This window comes from Mobula birostris, chromosome 16, assembly GCF_030028105.1.
Source record: "Mobula birostris isolate sMobBir1 chromosome 16, sMobBir1.hap1, whole genome shotgun sequence".
NCBI lineage: Eukaryota > Metazoa > Chordata > Chondrichthyes > Myliobatiformes > Myliobatidae > Mobula > Mobula birostris.
The window spans coordinates 36,058,343-36,081,105 of NC_092385.1; the positions used below are offsets into that span (position 1 = coordinate 36,058,343).

At 39.0% G+C, this 22,763-nt stretch overlaps 1 protein-coding gene across 3 annotated transcripts in view; it reads right to left on the reverse strand.

Annotated features, from left to right (window-relative positions):
- Positions 1–5,127: 5,127 nt before the first annotated feature.
- LOC140211098 (FERM domain-containing protein 4B-like) overlaps positions 5,128–22,763 on the reverse strand; it is a 342,398-nt gene continuing 324,762 nt past the window's right edge. For 2 of the 3 annotated variants that reach the window (XM_072280549.1, XM_072280547.1), the window contains exons 15-24: positions 22,580–22,713; positions 21,163–21,282; positions 19,521–19,749; positions 19,231–19,287; positions 17,842–17,992; positions 16,133–16,300; positions 12,673–13,463; positions 11,520–11,643; positions 9,834–10,094; positions 7,615–7,700 (exon numbers count right to left, since the gene is read on the reverse strand). In XM_072280549.1, the coding sequence (XP_072136650.1) occupies position 7,700; positions 9,834–10,094; positions 11,520–11,643; positions 12,673–13,463; positions 16,133–16,300; positions 17,842–17,992; positions 19,231–19,287; positions 19,521–19,749; positions 21,163–21,282; positions 22,580–22,713 (2,036 nt within the window). In that variant the 3' untranslated portion in view covers positions 7,615–7,699. Of the gene's footprint in view, positions 7,701–9,833; positions 10,095–11,519; positions 11,644–12,672; positions 13,464–16,132; positions 16,301–17,841; positions 17,993–19,230; positions 19,288–19,520; positions 19,750–21,162; positions 21,283–22,579; positions 22,714–22,763 lie in introns of all 3 variants that reach the window. The other variant, XM_072280548.1, reaches the window with a different exon arrangement.

A 22,763-nucleotide genomic window follows, 5' to 3' on the forward strand; every position in this document is an offset into this window, starting at 1 on the left:
ACGGTATTGATCAGGAATATTTAATAATCAATGAACCGCAGTCACTTTTACTCTCTTTCCCTAAGGCGTATGTGTGTGTGTGTGTGTGTATATATATAAAAAATCAGGAATGATCATGATCATATATCATATTATATGGCAGTGAAGGTCTGGAGGGCTGGAGGGACTGAAGGCCTAACCTTGCCCTTATTTTCTTGAGTTCACATGTTCAGTTCTTCTGGTGCTTCTGGGTGGAATACAGATTACCTTTTGCAAGAGGCATTTTACTGGCAGCATTATGTTGATCAGAGTGAGTTTGGAGGCAAGGTTTGATTTTCTAAGGGTTTGAGAAATATACCTGCAAAACTGTTTTGTTTTCATTTCTTCAATGTCTCTGCATCGCATCCAAATGGGATAATTGGTAAATTGGTTTATTATTGTCACGTGTACAGTGGCACAGTGAATAATTTTGTTTTGCTTGCCATCCATACTGATCACTTCATTGCACTGAGGTAGATTTAAGAGTCAATTATAATACAAGTAATGCATAGCTCTGCAGAGATCAGCTTGCAACAAGTCGCCACACTCCAGTGCATCTTGCAATCGATGTTGATTCATTGAAGAATCTTGAGAGCAGAGAGGCAGAGAAGACATAAACGAGATAAACAATTGTGTATATTGTGTATATTATTATTCTGTACTTTGGTGGTGGTGGCATCCGTTAGTCTCACGAGACCATGGATCTGCGCCTGGAAAGTCTTGCTTCAGTCTGTACTTTAATTAATATTATTATATTTATTAGTATTGCTAAATGTTTTTTAAATGTTTTTTGCTGTTACAAAATAATTTCCCACTCAGTATCAATAATGTATTTACTATTATTATTATTAAGATAGACACACCAGATGCTGGAGGAATTCAGCAGGTCGGGCAAGATAGACAAGTTAGTTCAAAAAAAATATTTATCCTAGTTATAATTCCACTTACTAAAAGCCTTGCGGAAATTAGACTAAATTTCCATATGATGAAGTTTGAGTGAAGATCTTGCAAATGGAATAAATGTTAAAACTTGCACTATTTTTGATTTAGGAATACGGTGTATTCAGTTTACAAATCCTTGTTATAATCATACACACTCTGGGGTACGTGTTCAAGTTCAAAGGTATTTTTCACGATGGTGAATCTCACCACTTACTGTGCTGAGCAATACTTTCTACCAAAATTCTCAAAGCAATTTGCCCAACCTTCCCTATTTATGATATTTCAAAATGCCATCCATTTCATAAATTTGACCAACGGCTTTTCCGTGTTGAGGGGTAAAGGGCAAAAGTGATCAAGAGGCAATCTGTCTTTGTTTTCTGATTCTTGAGGAAATGGTGTACTTCGGCGAGAAAGAAGACAACAGAATGCATTATATTTAGGTATCAGAATAAAAAATATGGAAACAAAAAACATGTTAAAATACTCTGTAACATCCAGAGAGAGAGAAGTAATGGTAACATGTTGGGTGTGAAGAGGAATCAGGAATGATACGGAGCCACAGCTAGTAGTGCTGTTGCCTCACGTTGCCTCCACTGACCCTGGCTCAATGCTGATCTCTGGTGTTTGTCTGCAGTCCTTGTGTGCTTTTACTGCGATCATGTCACTTTCCCCACGATGGTTCAGTCTGCCCTCACCTCCCAAGAGCAAGGGTTGATAGATTAATTGGCCATTTTGAGTGTGTAGGTGTGTGCCAGATTCTGAAGAGAGTTGATGGGAAGAATAAAGTAGCATGAGTGTAAATGGTTGGTGTGGGGTGAATGGCTTTTTTTCCCCCATAATGCTTACCCATATGAATGGTAAATGCAGTGTGTTTTAAGATAAATATATGCAAGGAAAAGCAGGGGGAGGGATTAAGGGGGGGGGGGAGAGAAGGCTTGTAACTGGTGGAAAGGTAGGAGATATTAAATGACAAAAGGGTCAGTAAATGATAGCCTTAAAATGATCCAGACTGCAACATTACACTATAGGAACTAACACCATGCACACGTTATAAATAATTGCGCAAATGACATTGGGTTCTTGAAGGACATTGCAGTGGTGCAATCAACCTAGGAGACATTCCGCTTCTCTTGGATAAGCCTTTTATCTAAAGAGAGCTCTATTTCAAGGTGAAACAGATCCACTGTTACGAAGTTGGTTTCCTTTAATAATTAGCTAATATAGTTCAGTATTAATTGACACTCCTTGCAGCTCAACTCTCTAAACCAAGTTGCTTGATCAAAGATTAATCCTAGCCTAGTGCACATAATTATACACCATGTTAACCTGCATTTTTCCTGCCAACCACAAAACGGACATTCAGTATTACAGTAGTAATGGGGAAAAAAATCATTAATTATGACAGAGTAAACAGGTGTTGGAAATCAGAAATGAGAACAAAATTCTGGAAACAGTAAGTTAGGCAGCATCCGCAAAGGGTTAATGATGGAGACAAGAAATTGGAAGAATGGAATGAGTATTTACAATAGCCAGGATCAGAGCAAATACAGTTGAGAGCTGAGGAAGATTGAAGGCTTGTAATGGACGGTAGTGGCTAGCCTATTAGACAGGTTGATACAGGAAAAAAGTGGGAGAGTTGGAGATGGATCCTTTCTAGGTGACTGGATGGTGAAAGCTGACAGCTAAAGGAAAGAAAACTGAATTTGGTATGAGCGCAGAAGCAATGTGATGATTAACTTTATAGAAAAATAATTGAGAAAAGGGGGCCCTTGTAGGACAGAAACACATTTCCCATAAAAATAAAGAGATAGCTTGGGTCCATTGAAGTCTCCTTAATTACTGCTTGGATTTGGATAGTAGTTATAAAACTTCCAAATGTTTTAAAATGTACATTGCTGTGCAGTCTTATGCATATACATATAGTGCCTAAGACTTTTGCACAGTACTGTATTGATCAATGTGGAGTGGAGAGCGAGTTTGTAAGTCTGGCTGGCGGTTGCAAAGGGCATTGGGAATGGTGAGAGTGGAGCACTGCAGGAGGGGCAGAGGAGTGCCAGGGTGGAGTGCGGTGCGCGTGCAGACACATCCAGCCCTTTGACACTAGGCAAAGTTATTGATTCTAAACAATTGGTTTATTGATCATTACAGAATGTCTCTCTGGTGCTTTCCGCTCCCTAACCATGATTATAGTATTATTATTATTATTATTATTATTATTCTTAAGCCCATCACCCCCTACTGGCAAGGGCCGCGAACAGCACCTCCGTCCTGAGTCAGCCTTTCAAGTTCAGGTGTAGTCCATCCATACATCTTCCAGCCAAAGGCCCTTCCTCACCCAGGGATGAGGTCATTGGATCTTCTGTTGGCGTTTCTGTAGCACTAGGTTGATACAGGACGAAATTGCTAGCACCATACCCAACTCTTCTCCTCTCACAGCCGGGTTTGCGACTATCCCAGAGTTAGCCCAGAATGCGTCCTCAGTTGTACAAGAACCAACAAGTTTTTGAAAAGGCAAGTTAATTTTACTCTGAGTTATTCATGCGATTGTTTCAAAACAGTTTTATTTTATAATTGTTGATAAATGGGAATTAAAATGGGGGCTGGAAAGATATCTTACTCAAAATACTATAAAATAGTTCTACAAATATGAGAGACTAAATAGCCAGTGTTTTAATTGCCTTTTTTTGTGTTTACAAATAAGCTTCAGGGAATTGAGCACTAAACTGCAGAGAGTTTGAATTCCATTGCTTGATATCCTGTTTATCCAAATATTAACTAATCTCAGAGCACGGGATTTTTACAGATTATTCTTATTAGAATCACAGAGTCCAGCAGCACTGAAACAGGCCCTTTGGCCCTTCTAGTCAATGCCGACCTGGTTTTGTTTTTACTGCCTATTTCCAACTACCTGCACCATAGCCTTCATACACCTCCATCCCTGTCATCACCCAAATTTCTCTTTAGTGTCTAAATCGAACCCACATCCACCACTTCTGCTGGCAGCTCATTCCACACTCTCACCAAACTCTGAGTTAAGAATTACCCTTCAGATTCCCCTCAAATATTTCACATTTCACCCTGAACTTATGTCCAATGTGGGGGTAAGAGGGAAGACGGGGTGGAGAGGGAAGGCAGAAAGAAAGGGGAGAATATCAGCTCAGCTTGGAGTCAAATGAGGAATGGAGTAAGAGATACTACAGTGTCCATACTTTGAACTAGATGCATGCAGTAAAGGGTTGCTTGAGGGTTGTGTAACTGCACTTGAATGATAAACACAAGCAAATTAATTTCAAATCAACATATACCTAACTTGCTTTAAGTGGATAAATGTCATTTTTAAAGGAAATAAAACCCATTAACTCAAAGTTTTTTTAAAAAAATAACAATAGGCTTCTTTCAATGGCTGTGGCCTGTGGGATGTCCTGCGGGGGGGGGGGGGGGGGGTTATGAATGCAAACATGGAATGGCTGGCTGCCTGTTTTTCGTGAATCTTCTGTTACATTACTTTACAGAACCAACTTATTCCCTGAGCCAATCAGACAGGAAAGTAAGACTTAAATGAGACATCTGAATAGTACTGAAGGAATGAAGAGAAATTATCTGGGTAAGCTATCATTAAAGTAATCATTAACTTGGTACTGCAGTTTGAAGGCTTGCAGGCTAATGGACCAGATAGATCGGATTTGAACTCGATGCTCAAGTTGTTTCACTGAGTGTAAGTTGTAGACCTTGTGCCTACATGTGCACATGCTTTCAAGCGCAGATGTTTGGCCTTAATAACAGAAGCACCACACGTTTCACCATGCTGTATCCCAGGACTCAATAACCAGGCTCAGTGCGGCTGGGATTATCCAGAATCATATCAGGGAAATTTCCAGTCAGATAGTTGACAGGACATCTGAGACCACAATGATTTCAATAGGAATTGTTGGTTTACAGAAAACAACGGGAAGCAAATTGTTTTAATTATTTTAGTCATGTTTTTATTAAAATATTTATCTTGCAAAAATGTGAAATAATTACTTCAATTTTAAATGTCTTTGATGTACAGGGACATCTAAAAACCAATTGAACTATTGCAACTTTCATACAATGCCAACAGTTGTTAAAGCCTGTCAGGAGCATTTCCAGGAGTGGGACTTCCGAACCTAACAGCCCGTGGGCTTGATATTATTTGAATCTTGTCACTAGCCTTACCAATGTGACCAGTTCATTAAGTTGCACTGTGACAGCTGAGCGCAAGTGGAGGGCTTGGGCAGAGTCCTTGGTTCAGTACAATTTGTTTGTTAGTGTATATTTAAAAAGTGAAAATATCCTGAAAAATATAGAAATATGATAGAAGCACGAGGATGAGGGCAGCTGTGTAAAATGACAAAATTACAACGTGTAGCGATGTACATACATTTTATTTATTGGTCTCCTGTTTTTTTAAAAGCACATCTTTATAGTAGCAAGGAAGAGAGGAGTATAATGTAAAAGCATACACAAAAATGTCTCTCTCTGGGTAAAGCTGTACAAATATGCAAAAGAATAAGTTAAAAGCTTTGTTCCAAATTTTCCACATAAATCGAAACTTCTCACTGAATAAAAAAAATGACTAAGAACCAGCTTACCAAATTAGTTTACTATATATATATATATATATTACATGCTTTGGAACAACAATAATAAAAATGTTCACAAAAAGTATCAATTCAAATCTTTACATAAACACAATTGTCAAAAAAAAAGAAATGACAGCACCTTTCCATGGATTCCAGCATGGGAAGCATGGATTCACCATTTAGAACCAGGAATAAATTGGTAGGCCTTCAATATATAAAATTCATGCATTGTGGTGAATTCCAGGTTCTAAACTGGTGAACATGTATATATTTTCAAAGAAATAGTGAGGTAGTGTGACCCTCATGAGCACTTCATATACAAATGAAAACATAGGAGGTTAATTTTTACTGACTGTGGAAGAAGTCCTGCATGGAATCTTGCTTTTATTTATTTCCATAGTTCTGTTAAATCACTGTTCTTTCAGAAATGAATTTTGAATCCCATTCCACTAAGCCTTAATGACAGCCTGAAAAGCAGACTTCAGCTTATGGGAAGAACCACTATTTGTCCCTTTCTCTTCGAAAGTTGTAATCCATGGCTGCTGAACTAGTTTGTGGGCATGGTTACCCCGGGTCCAAATGATCAAAGTCCGAATGTGATGGATACTGACCACTGGAAAGTTTTTACTGGTGGGATACATCATGTAACTGATTCTGGACCTGAGAACTTTGATGTATTCTGGAAAATGTCACAAGTAAATCCTTAGTCTAAACTATGGGCGATTCTTCCCTTCCTCCTCATATTCTTGTGCTATTATTTTCAAAAAATAAATCCAACATCCTAGAGATGAAGAGTTCAACAGAAGGAACATGCAGCTTCCATATCTCAGAAAAGTATCATCCAACCATTTTATCCAATGAATCTTGGCAGCGTTTTCATTCATTAGAGTATTACATTAGCCATTTACATAATACTTGCCAGCTCTTTTCAGTTTAAGATGGCCAAAAGTGACTGGGTTAATTTTTTGATACAAATTGATGAATTCTAGTGGAGAAGAAGAATAGTACTGCACCTGATCTGCAGGAATTATATTATCTCAGCTCAGATTTCTCTTGCATATCTTGTGCAGTTATTAATCAAAATGAAGTTTGTGCTATCACCCTAACAACCGTAATTAGGACTGTGCTTCTTGTTTTTTGTTTAAAAAAAAGTCTTATTGCATTTTTTTTTTGCTTCTGAAGCCATGTGCTTTTTATTTGGAAAGACTTAACCATTCAGCTATATTTGACCCCTTAATAACTTGGTAAGTATGCTACTCTGCAGGGTTGACTATATGATCCAAAAATTCTTTAACTCCATCCTCCCCCACCACCTGCAAAAAAATAACCATTTTGAAAAATCTACCGATACATTATATTAACAAATGATTTTTTAAAAAAAAACACACAAATGCAAAATATGTCGTGTTTTAGAAAAGATTTCATGGTTTTAACAAAACATTTCTTATTAGTTTCTGGTCCATATTTCCAACTAATCATTTTGTAAAATTAAAAGCCCACTATATTCTATTCAAGTAATCAGAGAGTCACCAATTTCTTGCCAAATTACAAGATGATCTTCATTTAATTATATGCAAAGTTACTCACTACCCTGCTTAGTCCTCTTTTATACCAATACGTAAAGCACAATTCCTCTTTGCTCACTGAACAATGGAGAGCACTACTTTCATCAGTCTTTGAAAAGTGCATTTTCAGTAAAAACAAAATGATTTCCAAGTGCCATCTTTCCATGCTTCAATTTGAACACAAACTCATCAGCTTAAGGTTTTGCCTTTAGAATGTACTGTAGGTATAAAGAGAAACTTGACTGAACCGTGAAGTGTGGAGTTTGCAATCTATCACTTCTTCTGCAAAATGGTTGGAATGAACTTCCCAGCATCCAGGTACAGTACCTTCTGAAAACACTGAAATTTTCCGTGTGATTTCTACTTGTAGAAATAAACCATTTCAAGTGGATTGAAAAAGATGCAAGGCACACTGATTAAATTTTCCATATGTTGAAGTCAGCCAGTAGTCACTTAAACCAGAGTCCCAGGTTTAGAATCCTCATGCCACAGCAGCACCTGCTCATTGTCATACACATCCTCCAGCTGGCTTGTCTCTCCACTGTCTGAATACATTCTTTCTGGATAAGGTCTGGTAAATATTTGAAACAAGTTATAAAGGACTCCTTTTTAGAAAAAAAGGACATCTTTTAAGAGTTAGCAAAGTATTCATCACAAGTTGCAAAGTTTAACTTTTAAAATGTTTAAGTAATTTGGTTTAACTAAATCCACTTACTGAAGGTCTCATGAACATGGTTCTTTAATAGTAGGATCTATTATCTATTTAGCCCGCAAAGAACTGACATCCTGCCCTTGTTCTAATCTACTGACATTGGTTTGCTGCCACAAGCATTTTATGATGACTCCATTCCTGAAGCAGTATTTTCTAATTTCATATTCAAACTGTACATAAAATATTCAAACTGTGGGTGGTCTGAAATGCCATTATCAATGTGATTCCGTTAATAGCCGTGCAGGAGTTCTCATGCTGACAAAACCTGCATCAGGTTTACTTCTGTCAATAAACCTTACTGACATTGTTCTATAATCATGGCCATTAAGAAACAGAAAACTGTTAATGATGGCAGAAGAATGAGTCACAAGGGAAACATCTTGTGGGTTGTTAGGTTTCCTTTGATAGAAAGATATTCTGTGTATTTAAAAGAAAATCCAGAACATAATTCTATCTTTAATATAAAATCTGCCAAGTTGCAAATTTACAGGATTTTTAAATTTCCCTAAATCTTCTTAAAGCCATTTATATTTGGTTTCAAATGTGACCAGTTCAAGAAATGTTCAGTAAAGCTTGTTATCATTTTCAGTCACATTTAACTTTTGGAAGGATTGGAGTTATTGCTAGTTATGGCCAAAGTAACAATAGAAGTAGCCTTAAGTGATCCATCATCTCCCAAGCTGTCCAATAATGGCTGAATTAACATATAACATTGGGATAGAAACAAAGCAACACACACAAAAAATGCTGGTGAATACAGCAGGCCAGGCAGCATCTATAGGAAGAGGTACAGTCGACATTTCCGGCTGAGACCCTTCGTCAGGACTAACTGATCTTTCAACAGCTGCGTTCACCAGCATTTTTTGTGTGTGTTGCTTGAATTTTCAGCATCTACAGATTTCCTTGTGTCTGCGGGATAGAAACAGATCCATTTTTGTATGTGTATGTGCTACATGTGTAAATTAGTAAATGTGTGTATGCTGAACCTCTTCTGAAATTTGACCAATGGGACTTAATTTTTCAAAGAGTTCAATATGATTTTATTATGTTATGTTTATTTTGGTGGGTGGATATATTTTTACCCAGATATGAAGATTTCAATACCATTTTAACTACATGGTATTCAGAATGGAACATCATATAGCTAGAGCAACATCACTGATATCTCAAATCTCTTCCTCGGTGGTAGCAGAATCCAGACATTTGAGTTGGATGCAGTGGCAGAAAGAGAAACAGCAGCAAATTGGGGTTGAATACATCTTGCCAGAATTTTCACTGTAATTCTGGAGAACTGAAACCTTCTCCATCATTGGCTACTCTGAGATTTCATTTTACAGGTATCCTCAATACTTCAAATCAATTGGCCACTTAATTCAGAATAGATTATTGGAATGGATTTTGTCATGTGGAGTTGACTTCTGCCTTTCAGATACATGAACACTTGGATACTCAAGTCTCAAGAACAAAATGCCTGTTGTTTTTCCACTTTCCCTAGACTTGATGCACCAGATTTAGCTAAAGCACTTTAAGTGATCCATTTATCTCAATAACGGAATTGTTTGGAGGCAATTCTTTAAAATGGAACAAATACAACTAATGGAAAGCCGAGATCCTGCTTCCAAATCAATCTACAATAATTTAGCATAAAGTTAATTAATAAAGGAATAAAATTTAAAATGTCTTCAAGCAGGCACCTGCATGGATATTTTGGACGAATGTTGCAATGGTAATTTGGAGGAAAACTGGATCTTTGATTAGTTTATTAGATTCAAAACTTTGTTTTAAGTTTTCCAGCTGTTGGCCATTTGTTAGAGCAATAAAGCATCAGTAACGTTAAGCTTAAACCTCAGCTTGGCATTACACTAAGAACGGTTTACAGTGGCAGCAAATGAAATAATGTCAAGCATTGTTAGCAAGCAGTTCAGCTAACATCAAGCTTCATTAACAAGCATAGACATCAACAGCCACACACAAATACGCAAAGATACTTACTACCGCTGACTATATTTTGCGTATGAGTATTTAATGAATATCTCGTTTCTGTAGGTACGATGTTGGCTGCAGTCATTACGCTTAGAGAAATACTCTCTTCCTTTGTAAGGGGAAGTGGAAGTGGGTGAAGTGGATGAGAAAGAGGAGGAGGAAGAGGAGGTGGAGGAGGCGGATGAGTGTCTGGTAGGAGCTGTGCCAACGGCAGTGAAATGGTGGCACTCAGTAGAAAAAGGATCATCAAGAGACTGGAAGGAGCTACGCCTACAAGAAAATGACCGACAAGCAAAATAAGAAGTGAATCTTGAGATTATATTCTCCAATTTTCCCCACTTTTCTCTTGACAGTGGTAATGTATGTTTATAAAGTTGCCTGTATACATTGGCAACAGTGTCCAGTGGTAGCTCGCCCATCTGTCACCATGCATCACACATATTAGGTTCAAAACTCTTACATCAGTTAATGAATCGAATGGAGAATGGGAGCACTGAGCAAAGCATCTCGCTTTACAGCAAAAATATCAGATGACAAGGGCAGAAAGTTCATCTGCACCCTGGAATGTTGAGGGAATTGGGAAATATGGAGATTGAATGGATTAGTGGACGATGTAATAGACCAGACAAGGTCTTACTGTATGAAGGAGCAGCTTGAAGAACAAAGTGGTCATCTGCTGCTCCTACTTCTTACATTCTCGTGAGAAGGCCTTTGTGGCAGTGGCATTAAAAGAATGCTCAAACTGGCCAACTCCATTGGTTTTGCAAAACCAGCTAACGTTAATACTTGTTTCTTGTCTGTGCTACAAGTTACTTTCTGCCATTGGTAGAACCCTAATCTCTAATGATTCAGTGATTATTAGTGCTGAAGAATATTATCCTCCCATTGTTTGCTGCAGGTGCACAGTACTATAGAAGCTGTCCACATGAAAGACTACCTGAGTGAGGATGCTCGGTGCGCAAACTGCACATCAGGAATTCTGCTAAATATCACCGTGATGAGACTTTGTGTTTGAAATAAATTTGATTACAAGGCATACACTAATGGTTATCCAACCTAATCAAGAATTTTTTATTCATAAGCCATAACTGCTGCTTATCATTGTGCTAAAGGGTTTTGACAAACAATTCCCTTTCCTCTTCTCAAGATCCAAGAACGTATTGAAAATTATACTTTGCATATTAAGAGCAAAATACATTGGCCCTAAACCTTAGCATGAGTGAAATTAGTCCATAGTAGTTTGTGATGGCTGTACAATTTAGTACATTGTACACTCCTCTACACTACCAATGTAGTGTACTTTGCATTAGTCTCTGGACGATTTTCACTTATCATCTCGTCTTCACAAAACGCTTCCTTTTGTGTGTTGGTAAGTACAAATTACTTTCACTTACCCTTAAGATAATGTGTCTCCTTAATTTATTCACCTCAAGTGCCCTATTATCTAAAGCCCCTTCAATCTCTTATTGACTCAATCCTGCTCCTTCACTATCTACACTATTTTCCTCTTTAGTAGATGTCTTTGTTAAACAGTAACCTTTGGTTAAAATTGTGGGGACCACTGAAAATGGGATAATCATCGAACACAAAAACAGAATAAAGAAAACCTTTCCCCAAGAGGCAGGGTTGATCCAAATATCGTTTCAGTTTTGTGAACAGCAACGTAGACGAGCCTAGACTTTTATTGTCACTCACCTGGTGTGTAATGTCGTATTGCTGTAGGAGTTATTGAAAGAACTTGTAAAAGGTATATGATCAAAGTCCTGGCCGCCCACAGTGAGCTGGCTCCGCCAGGTTCCTGTACTTGCTGCTGAAGAAACTGGGATTTAAAGAAAAAAAAACATGTTTTCAAAATGTCTGCAATTTATTCCTATTTATTACTTGCTATGTTAGTTGAATCTTAAAGTTTTGATACATTTAATTACAGCCTAGATTCCAAATACAGATAGAGAAAAGGCAACAATTTCCATTTTCTTATTTCTTTGTTAGCAGTTACCTAATCATTTGCCACTCTAATGAGTACGCACTTCACATCAGATTTGGGTAAAATGCTGCCAATTTCCAAATCCCCGAGACTGAACAAACTGGATTCGATCCACTACAAAAGGCAGGTTACTTTGTGCAGATCTGCTACTTTTCCTGGTCTACTTTTTGTAGCTGAATTCTACTGCATGCAGTTTACATCATAACAAATCATGTTTAGAGTGATAATTTACTTAGGATAGGGTAACTCATCCACCTTCAGCCATCTTACGTGCTCACAGATTCAATTTTTTTTTCAAAGTAACTAATTATATTTAATACATGGGTACATAATAGGTCCAATTATTTTCCAATCATGACAATATTAAAAAACAAAAAAATGTAAAAAAAACTAGTTTCTGTTATTCTTATTTTCATTTTGGTATCGTCATTTCAAGTCCTGTTTGCACACTACTTTTAAGGCTAACACTTCTTTGTAGTAAACTGCATTTGGTAACTTTGCTATGAAAAACAATTCTGCAATAGAACAAGGACACTTAATCTGAAGTCACATGCCCAACAGTTCGAGTTACTGCTAGATAATATTACAGTACAGAGCTAGCAGTGGTGTTTATTAAATCGTTTTCCTGTTACCTGCTGTTAAACTAGTTTCAAATTAGAAAATGTGTTCCATTAACGTTCTCTCAAAGTTTCACTTTCTATTCTTAACATCCACAATGGTGGAAATACACTTTTAAGAAGTGAATTACAAGAAACACATTTTAGAACTTAAAACAGTGGAAAGCTTACATTGCCAATTGTCAGCAAAGGTTTTTTAAAGCTGTGAAGAACAATTTCTCAAAGACGCTTGAAGACTTGCACTTACCAGACGTAAAGGATGTAGCCCTGTTGGCTGGAGAGAAAGGACCTTGCATATAAGCGAACCCCAGACTTTGTTGTGAGCCCCTGTCCAAGTCCAAACCTGCCTGCAGGCCGTGATCCTTGTGAGTTGAGGCACGCTCATACCAGCCTCGCAAGCTTTCTGCAACCAATGCCTTCTGGATGTTTTTGGTTATTTGTTCGCTTTTAGCCCCTCTCCTACGCATATTCCTCAGTGTTGCGTATGGGTTTTGAGACATACTGTCAACATCTTCCTGGTAGAAGTGACTGTAATCTCGATAATGATCGGCATTGTAAGAATATGCCGATCTGTAAGGGGCTTTAACATTATAGTGACCTTCAGTTTCATTTTCAAATGTGTATCCATAAGGCTCATAGTCACTGTATGGTGGATGTCCTGGAAGATAATAATCAGAAGAAGGCTGATTGTAAGAATTTTGATAAACTCCATTCCTTGCGTCCTTTGGTGCAAGATTGGGCATGCTCCCTGAGGGGGCAGAGGATATATTCGGCTTTTTGTGTCTTCGCCTTTCCCTTGACCGGCATCCTACTGTCATGGTGTTGTAGTACTGAGGAGGCTTGCTCGGTGCGCTGTAGTACTCGGTGCTGGACTGACTGGTGTAGGACGACCCATCGTCCAGCAGGTCAGTACTGCTACTTCTTTGGGCTGCTGTGAGGGGGAATATGGCCCTCTCACTGGGACCCTCATCGAGGAGATGAGACTGCGATTCCAAGCTGCCACTGCGCTGTCTAAAATGATCTGGGGAAATATCGGGTCTGTGGTAACAAGAATTGAAAACAAGAGTATTACTTCCACACAAATGGTTTTTTTGAATATAGTTTAGCATCAGGCCTTTAAGAAATATTACGCATGAACCAATGATTATTCAGAATGCAGACACTTTTCACCTTCCTGTCCAATGCTTCATATTTTCTTATGATGTTCAACTCATTGAGTCTATGCCAGCTCTTAATACAATCCCACTCCCAGACTTATTTTCTTGCAAGCTATTCTTTCTTACATCAACTCTACCTTCATTCTCCAACCACACACCTACCTACCCAAGTGTTTGGGACACGGGAGGAAACTGAAATAACCAAGGGGAAACCCCAAGCAATCACACAAACTCAACACGCACACAAAGCACAAGCCATGCCAGAAACTGGTCACTAGGGCTGTGAAAGAGTAGCCTACCGATTTTGGCTCCACCAGCTCCCAAACATATTTGCAGATATATGTCAAATAATATCAGAAATAGGTTACGACTAGAGAATGGTTAAAGATAATCCAAGAGAATGGATTGCCATAAACAAGGTAGTTTGCATGTTCTCCTTGTAAAGGTTTGGATTTCTGCTAGGTGCTCCGGTTTCCTTCCAGATTTCAAAGGCACTTTTCTAGGTTATTCCAATCCTTCTTAATGTTGGATCACGGCAAAAGGATTGAAGTAAAGAATTGTGTAAGTTGCAGGTCAGAGGGTGATGAATCTATGGAATTCATTGTCACAGATGGCCAAGCCATTGGGTATATTTAAAGCAGAGATTGATAGGCTCTTGGTTAGTAAAGTTGCCAAAGGTTATGGGGAGAAGGAAGGAGAATTGGGGTTGAGAGGGAAAATAAATTAGACATGATTAAATGGTGGAACAGACTCGATGAACCAAATGACCCAGTTCTGTTCCTATGTCTTATCACTAAGGAAAGGGGCGAAAGGAATGATGGGTTTGGTCTGCTTGGAGGTGGCAAGTTCTGAAAAGGTCAAGTAGCCTCCCTCTCTGTTATGATGAGAAAGACTTTAAAAAATCTACACTGTAGCTACAATAAACAGAAGGGAGAATTCTCACTTATGTGCACTGGATATCACACACTATGGAAAATCATACGGCTCACTATGACAATGGCAAGTCCTTAAAGTTAAGGCAATTAAATCCCTCCCAACCACTTTCCCCATAGATCTGCAAATATTTTCCCTCCAAGTAGCCAATTCCTTTCTCAAAATTATCCTAAGTCAGCTCTTATCACCCATTCAAGACATTCCTGACCAACTCACTACGTAAAAGGTATCCACAAATTCTCACATTCATTTCCCATTTACCTTAACCTACTTTCCACTCATCCACCACAAGACAATAAGTTATAACTCGTGTTGCTGAACTCAATAAATCTCATTTAACCTCATCTGCTACAAGGTGAACAAAACCATCTTAATATCAGCCTCTCAACCCTGGCCTTGTAAGTCAACTGCAGTTCAGTTGGTAACACTAAGAGTCTTTGAATCAGAGGACTGTAGACTTAAAGTCAAACTTTAAGAGTCTTAAGCCCAAATATTTAGGGTGACATCAATTGTCATAAAAAATAATGTACTGTACTGGCCAGAAATACTTAACTTGCAGTGAGAGGGTTCAGATGCTCTCAAATGGACATGAAATTTGCCAGAGAAGAGCATCAAAAATCAGGTCAAAATTTATCTCTCAAAGGAGCATTACTGGTAAAAATAAATAAATAAATAAATAAATAAATAAATAAATATCTTGCCAATTTCACATTGTTGTTGGTGGATTTTTTTTTGGTTGCAAATTGAATGCTGCATTTCTTAAATGTCATGTGCCTGCACTTCAGACGGTCTTCAATAGGTGTAAGAGGTTTAGAATATTCAAATATTGTGAAATATATTGATAAATATAAGTTCCTTTTTCTTTTATCATTCAAGTAAATTTTCTCTGCACCTCCTCCAGGGCATGATACCCTTCCTAAACTATTGTGTCATTATTCTCCAGTTAAAGATTGTTTTCTAATTGTTCAGCATTCTGTTCTTGTTTATGTACTCGTGTGTTAATAATGCATTCAAGCTTTCTCAACTCTTCCCATTATTTTTGGAGATTGTGCCCCCATAGTCATCAATCATTCTACCATTACACCCCCTTTCAAACTGTATTATTTAATTTGCATCATCAGCCTTTTAAATTTGCATTATCGGCTTCAGAATTTATTGGATGAAATTTCATCAACCACTTCCTCACCCAGTCTACCAAACGTCTGGCACTATCCTCCTCACTGATCACTACATTTGAAACTCGTGCCATCAGCAAAATGTGAAATGTGTCCTAGATATCCAGGTCATTTAAATGTCAAAAAGAGAAGCTGTCTAATTTTGTACTCTCACTAATTTAGGGAAGGCTAACTTACACCTGTTTGCCGCGCTCCTTTCTTCATTTTGCTCAATTACGTAGCTAGGCTGCCCATTAATCCAAAGCTCTTTCATTTCAAATTTGATCATACATGAATTTTCTAATATTTTAAAGCTCTTTTGAGAACTCACATGCAAATCTTTAATTGCCTTCCTTCCCTAGGAAACATAATCAAATTAATTTTTGATTTCAAGAAGGCTTACTCCAGTATATTTAAATTAAGGAGTCTTTTTCAGAAGCATCCAGGCCCTTCAAGGACATACCGTAACTGACTGCTACTGTAAGCATTGCGAGTCAATACTGGCGTCGCAGGCATACTCCTTCCTCCATGGCATTGTCTAGCTTGAGACCTGTAAGGGCTGCTGTGTGTTGAGCTCAGTTGCCTGTGTCCATGCAAAATATCCTGCAGGTAGCAACCGTCATTGTTGTATCTGAAAAATAAATCCCGTTTTAAAATAGGTTAAATTAGCACTGAGCCAACTTTTAAGAACCTTAACTACTAAGTTTAGGAATATAATATTTTGTTATACAACCACCAAAATTATTGTTCCAAATAAATGTTACGAAAACAGCTACCTTTCCACCTTAAAGGAATTAACCAGTTATAAGGAATATGAGTAAATTTTGCTTAAACTCAATTTGACCTTTTGCTTCAGAGGCATTTTGTGAAGGAGTATTATATAATTTTTCTGCCGTGATGCCCAAGCAGATTCAATATATGCCAACCAAGAATTCTCCAAATGAGTAAAATTGACCCACTACCCAGCATGAAGGAGTGCTTCTAAGTTATGTGATGTGTGTTGCACAAGGCCAGAAGAACTGCTTAATTTATTTCTGTGAAACAAAGTTCAGCCTGTAACAAACTGTTGAATACCTAAGTAAACAGGACAGTGAAAGTCAAGGAGAAGGTGGGCTGGGGAAAAAAAGGGAAATTTCAAGACTCACGCAGAAATTGCCTCAAATTGGCCAAGTCAAAGAAATCAGGCTGATGATTCAGCAAGAGATCCTTGTGTCCTCTTTAGTCACGGGCAAAGTGCCAGGAAACTGGGGAATACCCGATGCTCTTCCTTTACTTCAGAAGAAATTTTAGGCTGGTGAGCCTCACATCAATGGTAGCGAAATCATCAGAGAAGATTCTTAGGGGCAGGATTTACTTGAACCTGAAAAGCACTGACTCATTAGGGATGGTTGGCCATCTACTAGGGAATTAATTTTTTGAGGAACTAATCAAGATGATTGATGAGGGTAGAGCAGTGGATGTAAACTATAGCTCCCTGAAAGCGGTAATTCAAGTGGAGTAGTCGGTAAAGACTTTATCTGTTGGGACGCTGAATGTAAAAGTTGGAAGCGCTGTTAGCTGTATGAAAGTTTGATTGGGCTGCATTTGGAGTACTGTGTGCACTTCTTGTCACTGAACAATCAGAAAGATTAGGTGGCTTGGCAAAGGGTGCAGTGTGGGTTGCCAGGATATTGCTTAGATTGGAGTGTATTAGATAAACCTGGACTGTTTTCCATGGGCTATAGAGGTTGAATCATGAGAGCAATAGATAGGGCAGAGTCAAGAGTCAGGGTAAAAGTGTCAAATACCGGCGGGCATAGGTTTAAGGTGAGAGAGGAAAAATTTGAAAGAGATTTGCAAGACAATGGTTTTTTAATTTTTACAGAGTGGTAGGTGCCTTAAAATGCTTCCAGGGAAGCACTAGAAGCAGAAATCAGAGCAACATTTAAGCAGCATTCAGACAGTCACATGAATGGGCAGGTAATACAGACCATGTGGAGGCAGACCGTATTAATTTATTGGTGCTGTGTCTAATACTGTTCCTTTCTACGCTTGTGTTTTAAATGACTGGTTAAATGAAACAAGGTAAACACAAATGTATAATGCAGCAAACTTTGATGAATCATGAAAAAAATAGTTCTCATTTTGAACACGAACAGTCACAGATACACTATGAATCAGAGCATGCTTTACCTAGGATGGATGTGTGCTTTATCATGAAACTGTTCACTTGCAGAACTCCTCCTTTGTCGACTCTGTCTCAGTTCGAGAGACTGTGGTGGAACTGGTCTTGGAGGTTGCTGGCTCGAAAAGGATCTTTTCCTTTGCATAATACGCACATCATCTGCCATTACAATCAATAGGTCACTTTAGAAATTATGAACTACTCAAAACAGGGTTCAATTGATTTGCAAACAGTATTACAATTTAACATTTAGATGATGACCTACACTCAATGGCCACATTATAAGGTACACTTGTACAGTTGCTTGTTGATGCAAATATCTAATCAACCAATCATATGGCAGCAACTCAATGCATGAAAGCATGCAGACATGGTCAAGAGGTTCAATTGCTGTTCAAATCAAACTTCAGAATGGGGGAGAAAATATGATCTAAGTGACTGACTGTAGAATGATTGCTGATGTCAAACGGGATGGTTTGAGTATCTCAGAAACAGTTGATTTCCTGGGATTTTCCTGCACAAGTCTCTAGTGCAGGGGTTCCCAATCTGGGGAGCATGGACCCCTTGCTTAAGGGTATTGGTCCATGGCATAAAGGTTGAGAACCTCTGCTCTAGAGTTTACAGAGAAGTAAAAAAAAAAAATCCAGTGAGTGGCAGTTCAGTGCACAGCACCTTGTTAAATAGAAAGGGCAGATGGGCTCCAGCTAACAGCAACTCGGATAACCAGGTGTTACAACAGCGGTACGCAGAACAGCACAAACCTACAATCGGCCACCACTGTATTAAGTACAGAAGGTACCTAATAAAGTGGCCAATGATTGCATGTTGTGAAGAGTGCTGCTCGAACACATTGTTCTGCTACGCAAGTACCAACTCACACAGGAAAACAGTCCACAGCTGCTGCTGCACACTCCACTGGTATCCACCGAGACAGGGTGTGCCTAAGATGAATGGCCTGGGGACCTGCACACAGCTATGCTAATACCACCTCTTATTTGATAAAATCACTCACAAAATGCCTTGCAAGGACAAAATGATAAAAAAAAATCCCAACTAATTTCACTTCCGAATGATATTGTAAATTCAATTTCAAAAATTGTTCTTCCTCAAAGGAATGTAAGTTTTGAACTTACTTGTGCAACTTTCCATGCAAAAAACACACACTGGTTAACTAGACACAAGGATGCTGGAATGTGGAGCAAAAAGAAATCCTGCTGGAGGAACTCAGTGCAGCAACATCTGTGAAGCAGGGGGATAGGTAATGTTTTTGGGTTGAGACCCCGCATCAGGAATGTACATGTACAGGTTAAACTGGATCCTTGGTGTTAAAGCACATTGGGCACATGGTGACATTGTACATATAACAGCATTTTAACTTGTATACTTTCACAACTTACCATCATCTGCTGTATTTGTGTCCGACAAAGAACTGGTTTCTGAGGGTATGACCTCATCTATACGTGGGGGGGGGGGGGAAAGTGAAATGATTCATGAGTGGTTGAATCAGCAAAACCAATATTGCCTACTGAATTTTTGCTGAGAAAGGCACATGCTATTATCATATTTTCTGGAAAATTTATTACTATTCCTCCTCACAAATGGTGAGAAATTCTTCAGCTAAACTGATTATTATTTAAAATGCCATCATTTAAAAAAAGTGGAAGTGGATTAGTCATTTGTTTATTACCTGGAATTATGAGGGAGGCTCTCTGAACAGGTTTCCGTCCACATTTTATTCTGTACTCATTACTGGCATTCTCTATCTCTTGAAGCTTTTTCAAAGCATCAATGTAGTCCTGTTTTCTCTTCTTTTTAAGGTTCTTGCATTTTTCAGGGTCATTGGCTAATTTCTTTGCAGCTTCCACAATTTTCTGCTGGATGACAAACTTGCTCTCCAGATCTTGTAAATTTGGATCCTACAACACAGACAGTAACAGATAAATTACCATTTAATCTCATTGCCACCTAGAAATTCACATCTGATTAACAGGCAATGAATGTTTTGTGTATCTGTCGCAACTCATTTTAACACGCCTCTGAACGTTACTGTTACGAGGCAAAGTAGTAGAAAGAGAGCGCAGTTTAACACATGGCGAAGGAGATGGTGCTGGAGGGAAGGCTTCAGATTGATGGATCATTGGGTTTTCCTCCAAGGAAAGTGGAAGCTATATAACCAGGACACTTTGCACCTGAACTGGAAGGGGACCAATATCCTTACTAGTGCAGTGGGTGTTGGAGGGAGGTCAATCTAGAGTGTAAGGGGTAAGAACTAAGTTGACAGAACACCGAGTGGAGCGGCTGTGGGGAAGGTAGATGATGAGTCTACAAGCAAAGGCAAAAATTGACTGGCAATGAGCACAGTGGTACTAATATCCGGAGTTGTGCTGCTTCTATTTCACTGCAAGGTGAACTACAGGCAAGACTGATGAATTTAAGAGCATGGATCAACATGTGGCATTATGATATTGTGGCCATTAGTGAGACTTGGCTGCAGCAAGAGGGGCAAGGACTGGCAGTTCAATGGTCAGCTGTGGGCTGAAGGGCATAGGATTTTGACTCTATGAAGTTAATGAAACAACTTTGGAGGCAGATTGCAGTGTGGTACTTCAGCACTACCAACTAGGGACACATTTCTACTCTACTTTAAACTGGCATTTCAACTCAGCTTTAAACTGACATGTAAAAATCCTACAATCAACATTACAATCTTCTGAGAACACCTTCTAATGAGCAATAAATGCGGCCGACTTCGTGCGTATTTATTTTCCTGATAAATTAAGGCTGTTCCACAAAATGATTTCCCGCACCCATAACGATGTGCCAATGTCGTTTCAACATTAACATTCTTCTCCTGATGACAATCATCTGCTGGTATGCACGGTGAAAAATTATCTCCAGTCGTGGTTCAATAAAAGAGCTATATTTGTATATAATAAATGTGAGAGCCTGTGATTTAATCTAGCCTGTGGCTGGGAGTGGGCTTTTTTTTTTTCGGTGTGGGCGGGGGACACAGAGGGGGAGGGCAGCAAAGAGAAATTGTCAGCTGAACTTCTCACGGTGGATTGTATATCCTTTGCACCTGCTGAGAAAAGAAATTTAGGGCAGGGCAAATTTTTGGCAAGAGTGCAGTCTGTGTGATCTCATGGCTAAAGAATGCCACTTGCTGCTGAACCTGTGGCACAGAACTCCAAACACACTTTCATCTTCACAATTAACTAGCTTCAAGGCTTAAAAGTACGGGGTGAAATTAAAGGTGAAGTATGGCTTTCGTAATGCAACATTTTTGTTTTGTTATTTCCGATCAGTCACATTGTCGTTTGGGTACTTGCCTCCTCACTTTGCAGTAGGGTGTCATCCAGTTTGAAAGCTGTACCTACTCGTCGTCTGACACGTGGGAGCTCTTCTCCCAAGGTATGTGGATATTCTTTTGGTAGCTTTCCTATTAATTCCTAAAATGGAAAGCAGCAAGAAAAATGAGAATTGGTATTTATAAAGAGTTTTTTTTCCCCCAAACTGTAGGGCATCCAAAAAATGCAATCAATACTTCTGAAGAGGGGCCTTTGCTGTTATCTGAGGAAGCTGGCAAGCAATTTGCACTATGGCCCCACTAACAAAACAAAGAGGATGCTGGAATAATTTAGCAGATTAAGCAGCACCTATGGAAGGAAATGGACAGTCAACATTTCGGGTTTAGACCCTTCATCTGGAATTTCAGTGGAGAATACAGTTTGAAATCGTGACCCGACTTGTTGAGCTCCTCCAGCATCTCGTTTGTCGCTCCAGAGTCCTGCAGCTACAGTCTCTAGCATCTCCACTAACAGTGAAGCAACAATAACTGGATTACCTAGTTTCAGGTCTTGCTCAATGGACAACAATTGTGAAAGATACCAGCACTGAGTTTAATTCATCATCAGGGTCACATTCTTAAACATATTCAGAAGAGGACCATTCAGATTCTGGAGCAGTTTAATGAGACCTTAGACGATAGATCATCAAGCCTCAACTTACACTGTCCTGCCTGTCCCTCCACAGAGGAGCCATGACAATCCCAAGATCTTAGCTCTGAACATATTCAACTGACCTCATCCATAACTCTCTGGGCAGAGAATTCAAAGATTCAACGACCCCTGAGAAAACAAGTTCTTCCTTATTCTCGTCAGAATATTCTGAAACTGTGTTGCTTCTGTTTAGGTTCCCCTCAAGAGGGACAACATCCTTGCAGCATCTACTTTCTCAAGTCCCCTCAGAATGCAAGGGCAATAAACAAGCAATCTGGTGGAGGAGCTCAGCAGTTCAAGTTGCATCTGTGAGGGCAAAAGGAATTGTTGACATTTCAGGCATGACTGAGATTCATTACTCCCGTCCCACACAGATGCTGCCCAGTTCCTCCAGCAGACAGCATGTCGTTGCAGATTACAGAATCCGCAGTCTTCTGTCTCCTCTGAATACATGTTTCAGAAGTATTTTTTTCTTAATCTTGTGAACTCCAATGAGTGTAGGCTCAACCTGCTCGATTGTTGACTCCCTCAGTGCTGTCAACACAAATTTTAAGCTCAAGCTTTTTTGAGTGGGAGGGGAACATCCACCCTTCTGACTCAGAGGAGAAATGCTACCGAGACACAGCTGACACAAATTACAGTCATAAAAGAAACACAAAGAAACAGTTGAACATTTGCAATGATGAGACCTATTTAAAGTAGCAGAGTACAGAAAACATTGATCGCATGTTTACAAGGTTATACTTACTGCTTCTCGCAAACAGATCTTCTTTAGTTCTTCTGTTCTTTGGTTGAGGGCATCTTCCAAAGCACTTCGACGCTGTTTCAATTCAATAAGTTTTTCTTTCTTGAGTTCATCACTGACTTCAGAATCCTGAGAACCTAAACGGATGCATGCCATTGTTACTGGTCACGTCTAAACGACATGAAGG